The sequence below is a fragment of the Lactuca serriola genome, chromosome 7 (assembly GCF_051521515.1).
Source record: "Lactuca serriola cultivar US96UC23 chromosome 7, Lser_US96UC23_V15, whole genome shotgun sequence".
Classification (NCBI taxonomy): Eukaryota; Viridiplantae; Streptophyta; class Magnoliopsida; order Asterales; family Asteraceae; genus Lactuca; species Lactuca serriola.
In genome coordinates this window covers 15061875-15073581 of record NC_136414.1, presented here as the reverse complement: position 1 = coordinate 15073581, position 11707 = coordinate 15061875, and the positions used below count along the sequence as shown (strand labels likewise).

The 11707-nt window shown below is 34.1% G+C and overlaps 1 protein-coding gene across 1 annotated transcript; it reads right to left on the bottom strand.

Annotated features, from left to right (window-relative positions):
- Positions 1 to 10713: 10713 nt before the first annotated feature.
- On the bottom strand, positions 10714 to 11499 carry LOC145063752 (uncharacterized). Its single transcript, XM_079011339.1, has one exon. The coding sequence runs from the start codon at positions 11497 to 11499 to the stop codon at positions 10714 to 10716; it is 786 nt and encodes a 261-aa protein (XP_078867465.1).
- Positions 11500 to 11707: the final 208 nt, after the last annotated feature.

Below are 11707 nucleotides of genomic sequence, written 5' to 3'. Positions count from 1 at the left end.
AGAGATCCAACGCATTCAAGATTGAACCCTTCCTTTCCCCAAGTTTTATTTTTTATTTTATTTTATTATTATTCTTTCTTGTGGTATTTATATCTATCTATATGTATATGTATTGTATGTATGTATGTAGAGAGTATTGGTTGGTTTGGTTGCATAGAGTAACTACATCTGTATGTACCATAGGGTTTTCTCTAGTTCTACTCTTTTTACAGGTGTTAAAAGGTAAGAACAGCGGATAAAACTAGAAGCCTAAATGTAAGAGTTCAAATCTGAACCATTTTTCTTGACAATATCCCATAAAGTAATGTAATCATATACAAATACCAAGACCATTATATTTGTTTACTCATATCCTATGTTATCTATGGTCAGGGGTGGCAAACTGAAAGATGTTGCAGTTGATGCTCATATACTTTCCTACTGTTGGTCTGGTGATCTCATTAGATCTGCCTTTTCCTCTGGTGATTCAAGATTTCCTTATGTGCATTCAAATGAGTTAGTCTTTGAGGTTTATTGGGGTTCTCTTTTGACCTGATGTGCAGTTGATGCTCATAGGGATTGTGATCTCACCAAGTGCTAATTTAAAGAGACTTGGAGGTTTATTTGGGTTCTCCTTTGTAAGCTATTTTTATTTGCAGGCCTTGCGTGTAGCTGTGTTTGCTGACGGAGCAGTTGCCGAAGGCTAGAGCTGCAGAATCTGATTTGGTGGGTGGTTAGGATCTTATTGAAGGAATAAAAAAATGGTAACTTGCACTCTCATTAACTCATATCATAATATTCTAGTCTCACTATCTTTGAATTCATTAGTTATGATTCTACTGCTCTCATCGGGTAGCATTAACATAAAAGAAACTGACAAGTGCATTGAAATTAATGATTTCTTTTTTTGGAAAACCTATTTGAAGAGTACAAAGCAAATTTAGAACACTTGACCTTTGATAACATATCGGGTAAATCTATTTTATCCTTAAATTAAGTTTTATCAATTGAAATTAATGATTTGTTGTTTAGCTTGTTATTTTAATGAAATCAGTTTTATTAAAATGAGTTTTGTTTATGTCATGGTCATGATAGATTGGTACACTGAGATGCTGGCCTGGTGGCTTTTGTCTTTCACTGTAAGTGGCTATGTAGTCTTTAAATTTTACTCTTTCAAGTCCTTTACATGTATAAGGGCTGTTGGAGCTGGTAGACAAAGGCGTAGATACAAGAAACTAATCAACAACAGGTAAATTGTAACTAACTCCAAGTAAACTAATCATCTTAAACTTCAACTCCAGATATGCTAGGTAACTTGGTTGTTTCTGTTGAGGAAACAGGTCAAGTTGGTCCTTGTGTTGCTTGTCGTTGTCAGGTATTTTTTTATTTATGATTAAATATATTATTAGATTAGATTTTTTGGTTTTTACATTTCTCAATTGTAGGTTTTAAGGAGTGTGAGTCAATGGTCAGCTGGGACAAGTCAAGTTGAAGAGAGCATTCGCAAAGCTTACATTTCTCTTATTGAAAAAGCTGAACACTTCATCTACATCGAGGTACATCATAACTTAACAAAATATTTTGGTTTTTCGTAATTTTCGGTAATTTTAAAAATACAACTTTTGTTTCCATATTGATTCGGGTAAAAGAAAACCTGTTAGATACGGGGAACCCGATGGATATCCGTTTGGTAAAAAATCCATATTTTTTATAAATTTGAGATAAATAAAAAGATATAATAATAATCATGATAACTAAAACATGGATCAAAATTAAAATTACAACAAAAAATGATTACATATATACATTTAAATTACAGCCAAAAAGATTCAATGGATGCAATAAAAATTACAAATAAAAAGATTATTATGTAAGTTGAAAATGTTTCCTAATTCCTGAACATATATAATCATAATCGATAAAGAAACTGAAAATAGATACAATCATAACCGATAAAAAAAATGAAAATAGATACAATCATAACCGATAAAAAAAACTAAAAATAGATACAATCATTTAATAAGTTACAAATCCAAAATCACTGAAAATAGATACAATCATAACCGATAAAAAAATTGATTTAGTTAGTTTCTACTTTCTAGTAGTGACAACACGTTTCCATGATGGCATGAAAGTGGTATTAAGTATTTGCATTCTTATTATATTATACACCTCATATTTTTCCAAATTACCCCTTCCTCTACAATGTTTTTTTTTTGTTTCTGTGTATTTTGTGCATCAGGTAAAGTTGATGGAAGAAAGGAATATGAAGCCACTTGATTTAAATCTTGCAGCATTATCAACAAGATGCAGTAAAGACTTGGAGTTGAATTTGGCTAAGTCATTATTGAGTGAGATGGGCCAATGTACAACTGCTTATCCATATAATCAGCTGTTTGGAGCATTAGTCTCAAAGAATTATGAAAGGCAAGATGCAACTTTACTTAGTTGTAATTTGATGTATATAGTAAATTAGATGCAAATTTATATATTGTAAGAAATAGAATTGTATGACATTAAATTTATGCAATGGATTCTATTTTTTGTATATGATATTTTATTTTCTATTATGAAACATTAAATACAAATTTAATTTGAAAATAAGTAAATCTATAAATAATATTTTTTTTAAACATTTAAAATTATGATACGAAAAAATGTGTGTCATCTTCATTTATGACATGACCTTTCTTGACAGGGGCTTTCTTGATACGCATTGCGTGTCATTAACACGTGCGTCGTAAGGTTACGACACGCGAATGCGTGTCGTCTTCCTTTATGACAGGGCCTTCCTAGATACGCATTGCGTGTCGTAAACGCGCGTCGTAATTGCGCGTCGTAAATACGTGTCGTCTATAGACGACGCGCAAAAGCGCGTCGTCTCTCTTTATGATAGGGCCTTCCTTGACGTACATTTGCACATCGTCTGAACTTTTTACGACGCGCAATGAGCGTCATAAAAGGCTGTTTTTCTAGTAGTGGATCGTAAGTCTACCACTGAATTTTGTGTATTTCTTGGAGAGTCTCTTATTTCATGGAAGAGCAAGAAACAAGATGTTGTCTCTAGATCTTCCACGAAGGCTGAATATCGTGTTATGGTTGTAACTACATGCGAGATTATCTGGTTACGATGGCTTCTTGCGGATATGGGAGTTTACATTTCTTCACCCACTCCCTTGAATTGTGATACTAAAAGTGAGATACAAATTGCGAAGAATTCTGTTTTTCATGAGCGGACGAAGCACATTGAGATTGATTGTCATTTTACTCATCATCATCTGCAGCTTGGGACCATTTCGCTTCCATTTGTTTCATCAACTTTGCAGCTTGCGGATAGTTTTACGAAGGCTTTATCTGCTTCTCGATTTCGGTTCTTATGTGACAAACTCTCAATGCTTATTGCTGTGGCATTGTGAGTTTGAGGGGGGATGTTAGTCTATATTATTAGCCCACTTGTTTATGGGCCCTTTTTGTCTTTAGCTCATTAGGGTTTCTGTCTAGCTAGTGTTTATATCCGCTTTATTCCTTGCAGTCTTTATGCTTTTCTCTGAGAACCCTTGTAATTTCTCTTTGATATAATCATATGACAATGTTATCATGGAGAAAATATATGATACATAAAAAAGAATTATGTTATTTAAAATTTTCAAAAGAGATTAATAATAAATGTAAATAATGTAAAATATTGGTAGCTCATAATGTATTCATTAATAACTTTATTGCCAATTACCTTGGGACTCTAACCTTTAGAAACTCGCTATACAAAGTGGGGGTTTGTTCATTATATATATATAAGAGGAAAATAGGAGGAAACAGTTACAAAGGGCCAGAGTTAAATCGTGCACAAAAGATTGAGGGTGAGATCATTCTAATCATAGATAAAGATACCATAAGACATAGGAGATCTAATTTTCTTGTTCAGTAAAACTATCAGCTGTAAGTAAAAGCTCAAAATCATTCATTAAGGCAAGTTCAGAGATTAACCAGGTTTTCCTCTAGTTTCCATCAAGGTTTCAATCACGCTGTTTCATAATTCAGTTTCCTTTAGTTTTAATAAGATAACGAAATCAGTCCATAAAAGTTTGATAGGGTTAAAAATAAATATGTAAAGATTATTATAGGTTTTAGGTTTTCTAATTGAACTTGAAGGCTTGCAAAAGAAACGCAGCAGAGGGTAAGACTTAATATACATGAAGTAATTTCCAGGGTTTATGGTTTGTTCAACACAAATTAGAGAAAGAACCGAGGCAAAAAAATAAGAGAATATGAGAGCAAAATTGAAATCATAAATTGAATACAACACAAATGTTTAAGAACAGAAAACAAAAGCGTAATAGAAATCATAAATTGATTTAAGGCATCGTCACGGAAAAGAAAATTCGTGGATAAATATGCATACGGATATGCATACGCGCGTAGCGGGTAGAAAAACAGTCGACTTTCATGACCCAACCTTCTGCCATTGAGGACGTCATGCTCAACCCGTTCATGCAACTTTTAGTTTGTGAAGTTCCACCATCCTACGTCTCACCCTTTCGATTAAGTAAGTAAAAAGAATCCACTTTAATCAAAGAAAGAAATTTTGAAATGTCAGAGAGACACGACAGTTGGAAAGTTGGGAAAAGACGCTAAGAAAAACGATTACAATGGAAGCGTGAAGAGGGAAACAATGGTTATAAATAGGTGTATATGAGCGAAGCGGTGGTACAACTGTGGAGGAGGAAAATAAGCGGTGTAAGATCCTGTTATGAATCGATGTTGATATCCATGGCGTCGTTCGAAAGGTAATTGACGTGGCGTCTGATAAACAGTGTAAATTTAATTTTGGCGGCAGGAGATAAAAACGGTTTTTATATATAATAATGATATATATATATATATATATATATATATATATATATATATATATATAATTTGAGATATCTACTTTTATTTTTTCTTACTTTAGAAACATCAAAATCGAACACACAAACACACACACATACACACACACACACACACACACACATATATATATATATATATATATATATATATCTTTACTATATTATTAAACATATTGTTTGTTTCTTGAAATTTAAAAGGTACAATACATACTACCTTATTTATAACTTATCATCCAATACAGCTGCTCATGAATCATTTACGGAATTATTTGGGAATTAAACAATATTTTTTATTCCTAGACTCATAATCACTCACTAAGACCCTAAATCACCCTAAATCAGTCGTCTTCATCGAGAAACCTTAAATCACAATTACCTCATGTTACCTTAACCCTTCTTACGCATCTGTTACCACCACCATGTTGAATTTGAGTTCATGTCGGTCTCCTCTCCATCAGTGATTGTAGCCCCTCGATGATTATCGCCTAAACCTCCACCGTAATCAAGAAGAAGTCATTTTTGCGCTTGGGTCATAAGTTTTGTTTATTTACCGATTATATATTTTTTCTTTAGGGCACACTGAAGCATACCATCTCTCATCTCTATCTTGCTCGATCTATGTCTCTGGAAGAACCACCATACTACCTCCATTCTTTGTAAAAATCTCAGGTAAAGCAACTTCTTTTTTATCTCTTATATTGAAGAAATTACAACTAGATTTCCTTTTCATCTCTTATATTGAAGAATTTACAACAATATTTCCTTTTCATCTCTATTCTCGGGCTTGAAAGAAAAGGCGAATCCCTGTTCTCTCTTGCCAATTGACCAAGATTTCTTGGTACTGGTTTAAAAACCAATGAGGTACTTTTTGCTAATAATTTCCAATTTGTGTTTATCTGATGGTTACTTTACTTATTGTTAACTAGTTTTAGTTTTTGGATCTGATCGTATGCGATTTTGTCATTTTTAGTCACTACTTGTCTCTCGCTTATCTTAGAACCAAAAGATAAACGATTTTAAGGATTTTCAATGAACATGGGTTGGTTTGATTTTGGGGTTTTCAGCAAGAGCAAGTTTCTTTGTCTCCTCTTTTTCTAACCAAACCCTTTGGTTGATTGTGTGGTCAAATCTTTCACAACCAACACCAACTGGTAAGGGATCAATTTCATGGGTTTCCTTAACATGATGGGGATAATTCCTTTTCTTTTGACTATGATGATTTTTTTTTCGAAAAAATACTGATGAGTTTGTTAGGTCTACAAAATTAATTTTTCTTTTTGTATGTTTAATGGTACATATCGTTTCTATACAATTCGAAAATTCGTGAGTGAACCAAGTCTTGCAAACATGGCTTCAGAAGATTTGGACCTTATTAGTTGATATTTGAAGGGTATTGTGGTGGTGACTTTGTTTAACGGGGTGTGTGTGTGTGTGTGTGTGTGTGTTTGTGTTTGTCTTTACAGGTCCCAAATCCGTTGTTTTATTGGTACTCAAGGTAGTCTATTTCTTTCCTTTGGCATTAATCAATTGTTTTATTGTTGTTTGATTCATGTTATGAAACTGTATAATTGGGTTGTTGGTCGGTTAAATTTTAATTACTAGACTGTGTTTTGTCCTATCGTATTGGGTTCTTTATTGGGTTTTTTCCATCTATCTAATTGTGTCTTGTATAAGGTTTATCAACCCTTGGGCAAGTGGTTTTTAATTTCTTGCTTTTGTCCTTACAATGGTTTTGTTTTCATTTCAGAGCTTAATGATGGTCAAATTGAAGAGGGTTCAAGATGTCCGATATTGAAGCCCATCGAACTGAAAGCAAGTTTGATAAAAAGTACAACATCATAACTTTTATAATTTGAGTTTGAGAATTCGAAGAGAGTAAAAGAAATGGGATGATCTTGATGTCCATAGGTTACAAAAAAAAAGGACTCTGGGGTTTACCCTAAAGAAAAAAAGAATAAGAAAACAGGTCAATGTTGAAAGTATTGTTGTCAAAATAAAAGACAAAAGAAATGAATATTGTGGTGGTGTTGATATTGGCTATTTGGTGTTCTTAAAGCTTTGCGTGGGGTTTCCAAAAGACAAAACAAAAAGAAAGGACTTTTGTTGTCAAATTAATCGAGTTCTATTTACACCTGTATGAATTATTGGATCATACGGAACACAAATGGAGTTGTTTGAATGTGATGTCTTTGAGTTTCATCTATGACTGAATTTGACAAGTTTCTGAATTTAGTTGTGCTCTCATCATATTTTATGAATATGCCTTAATTTTTGTAAGTTTTTTATATAAAAACGAGAAAGTTACAAATACATCAGGAGATCAATGTTGAGTTTGACATTTCAAACCAAAAGATTGACCGTTCTAGCGTTGATGATTTTTAAAAGATTTTAACTGTTTAAACCTACAACACAAGAGGATTGAAAAAATACCCCTTTACACTTGACAGATTAAGGGTTTTAACGGTTTTTATGTAACATCTAAAATTTTAAGCCAAAATTAAACTTTTCCAACCATTAAAACCAAATAGTGTTATACAAATTGTTTTCAAAACATTATTCATCAGAGTGTCCCAGAAACTAAAATGATAAGGATGATGAGCGGTATGGTCACGCCTTTGCCTTGCCACGATCTCCTGATGTACCTGAAACAATAAACTGAAACTATAAGCTCGAGAGCTTAGTAAGTTACTCCCCCAAAATACCAATACCACACTGATAATACCGTATCAATAACAAATAACAACATGATGAATATTGGGCCTCCTGACTGGACCGCCTTGCAAGGCCTACAGTCTATCTGGAGCCCACAACTTATCCGGACCGCTCATCGGGTATGTTGGCCTTCAGCACAAAGCAGGACCGCCTCAACCCCACCAAACCAATAACCATGTGCACATAAATAACGTATTCTAGTATATATATATATATATATATATATATATATATATATATATATATCAAGTATAACTATCTCACAGATCATTAATCATAGCAATCTCATATACTGTAGTACCGACCTAACCAGGTCACTAACATACCAATCCATCAGATCATCATAGCATAACAACATCCTACCTATCCTGATACCGAACTAACAGATCATAATCATATACATCATACTATAATTAGATTCTCATCCTAAAGGGTCGACCTTGGTGCCTTAGACCCTATTGTTATAGTGAGGATAACTCACCTCGCTAGCGGCTCGGGATAATACTGTCCACTCTTCCAGATATAGCTCCAACCACCTCGCCTGTACCCATGAGTGACCCACTCGATAAATACTCAATTACCAAAATGCCCTTGGAAGGCAAAAGACTATCCCATGTCAAAGTCAAAGTCACTGGTCAATGGTCAACATACCATGTTGTCCTATTACCGAGTGCAATCTTTCCCCTCATCGAGTCCCTACTAATCCAAGAATTACCCGACTCGACTAGTCGAGTCAATACGCGACCCAGTGCTCGAAAATCCAAATTGACTCACCGAGTCATCTCCCAGACCCGCCGAATCCACACGGGACCAATTCGTACAAAAACCCTACTCGACTCGCCGAGTCATCTCCCAGACTCGTCGAGTCCATACGGTTATTCCCATGATCAAGCGATACATAACTATTCTTTTGTTCCAAACAGTAGATCTAGGTCCCTAGAGTGTATTAGCAACGTAAAGTTGCTACTTTACATATTTGCATGCCTCAAAATACGAATCCAAGCTTGAAATGAAGCTCTACTCATAAGGGAGGGTTCTTTCATGGCCATACAAGGAACTTTATAAACTTAGGACCCAAGGGAGGTTCAGATCTGAAGTTTCAACTTTAGATCTAGCTCATACACCACATTCCCTTCATGAATATGCTAAAGAAAACCCTAACTATATCCATGAGAGGTTCTAAGGAGAAAGAGATCAAAGTAATACTTGGTTACCTCCAAAACCTGCCCAAACTGAGATGGATTCAAGATCTACACGAATTTCCTTGATGCTAGCCTCTTGATCTACAAGTTTCCTTCACTAAATCACTTCTCAAAGCCCCAAAACTCTATCATATCTCACACACATGAAATTTAGGGTTTTTGGCTCTCAAGGGGTGATAAGGGTAATGGTCCAATATATAGGGTGCAAAAACCCTAAAATTTAGGGTTTCCTCTGCCAGCTCCTACTCGTCGAGTCAACTCATTAAATGACGTGTCCCAACCCACTTCTACTCGACGAGTAATAGCATCAACTCGTCGAGTAAGTCTTAAAACATGAAATTTAAATTGAACAATAATGATACCTGACAATTGGGGCATTACATTTTAGGGTTTTAACAATTCATGATGATCCCATGTTCAAATCCTGGCACTACTCAGCCCTTGTGGCCATGGAGGTTCGCCTGCAGTGACTCCAGGGTATGAGACAAAGTCTCATGTTTGCAGCGGGGGATTAGTCGGTGCGCGTAAGCTGGCCCGGAAACCCTCGTTAGGGAAGTTCCCTTTCCAAAAAAAAAAAATTCATGATGATTCTAACATTGATGCTTTTTAACCTGACAAATTTACTAATCAATCGAAATATAGGTTGAAATAGTTCCCAAATAAAAAATGAAGGTTGCCATTTTACTGAATAGAGCCCCAAGACACCTATGTTAATCGCAACCACAAACATGCGCATAATCGTGAAATGATTATTAACAGAAACAAACTAAAAAGTAATAATATAAATGCAATTTATGTAAAAACAATTCATGAAGAAAAAACGCTTTATTTTCTTTACCGCCAAATTAAAATACATATTTTTTTTTAAACTTACTATATTTATCAGTTATCTACTTATCTATAATAATTTAAACTCTATCCAAACCAATTCGGTTAAATATACTGCATATATTTATTAACTCTATCTAATCCCTTTCTATGATTTTTCTTTTTGGGTTTTTTTATATGATGCTAAATTTTAGGTAATTTTATTTTACCTTTGGGAAATTCGATTTACTTTTTTCATTAATAATAAAATATCTACTTAAGAAAACAAATATGCAATGGTTACAAGAGATCCAATATATATTTTTCAACATTTAGTTTAAGTGTTTTTACTTAATTCAATATTTTCTGTTTATATATTTAATGACAGTTCCCGACGGGGTATCTTTTTTTTTTTCGTTTTTTTATCTTGACTTGAACATGATTTAATATTTTGAAATCATTTTAAATATTAATTAAACATAATGATGATAGACTTATGGATAAAATTCAAATCATGTATAAAAATAATTGTATGGTTTTCATATAAAAATAATAAAAATTGATAATAATAATAATAATAATAGTAAAACAAAGGTAAAAAATAAGTAGATAAAAGCATTTCCTGTTCTCAACTTCTCATTGATTACGATCTAATATACAAAATACCGGTCTTATTTAATTTTTTTTTTTTGATGTTGTCAAATAGAAGTAAAAGAAGTAATAATGTCATTGTTAAAAATAAGTCTTCAAATGAACTTCAATGTTCTAAAAATAATCATATAAACTATTTTAAAAACCATACAACAGGTGAAAAAGAAAACAATCATGATTGAAGGCGAATATTGTAAAAGGAGTTCTTACTCATTATCGAAATATAAAGAAAAAAGCCAAAAATGAATATATATTGTTTTAGGTTGACTTAGTCAACTCATTCAAAATTCAAAAGGAATATTGATCAGAAATGAAAATTAGCATCTTCAAAAAAACAAAAATTATTTTCACACAACTTATTCTTTTAAATTGAGGTAATATTATATTTTTGTTTTAAACCCAAAATAAACTACCTAAATGGGTTAGATATAGAATATTCATATTTCTTGAATGTTTATCCTCTATAATTTTAGTCATTATCCTCTCCTTTGTTTTCTTGGCCACCACTCCGGGTAACCGATAAGTTTGGAACATCCATCTCGTTTGTGCCTGTTTCTACCGCAAAATGTGCATTGTTCATCTTCCATCTTTTCTTTGTTCTCCTTGAAGCTTTTCTGAAAATTCCTTTCCTTTGGCGGGTTAAAGTTAGTGCTCTTTCCTTGGAACGCCTTGAAAGCAGCAGGTTCGGGTGGTGCTCTCTTGTCGTTGGAGATAGTTCTTTGTCTTTCATCTTCTGCAACCAAGTGATAGACAGTGGTCAAGGATGGTGTGGGCTTTGTTGCAAGGATCTGTGTTTTGATCACTGCATATTCTGCATCGAGTCCCATGAGGAATTGGTATAAACGTTCTTTCTCCTGAAACTCGTTTATTTCTTTTCCAACGTTGCATGAGCACCCGTCACAAGAGCACTTGGGGAAAGGTAGAATCGACGATACTTCATCCCAAAGAGTATGAAGGCTCGTATAATAACTGGAAACGGAGGTTCCATCTTGTCTCGTCGAAGCAATTTTCTGTTTGATTTCATAAGCTCTAGGAGAGCTTTCCTTGCCAAATCGTTCATGTAGATCAGCCCACATCTGAGACGCAGTGTTGGTGTATTTGACGTTGTCCCGGATATGCTTTTCCATGGCAGCGGTAAGCCATCCTTTCACCATGGCGTCACACCTCATCCATAACATGTAATCCTTGGCTCCCTTTTCTGGCTTCTTAATGGTCCCATCGACAAATTCAAATTTATTCTTGGCGAAGAGGAAGTTTTCCATCTCCTGTGACCAATCTACATAGTTGGAATCTGTGAGTACTTCATTAACATGAATTTGTTTAACGACGTCGGATGGGTGAAGGTAGAATGGAGAGTTATGATCAATCGGAGGGCTGGAGCCTTCTCCGCTTTTGTCTTTTGGATCGGATCCTGTTATCTTAGAGGAAGAACAAGTTTATTTAGGGTTTTGAGTTCGCTCTAATACCATC

Bases quoted from the DNA above. Each gene is read 5' to 3' on its own strand.
- LOC145063752 (XM_079011339.1), bottom strand. From the start codon at position 11,499: ATGGAAAACTTCCTCTTCGCCAAGAATAAATTTGAATTTGTCGATGGG.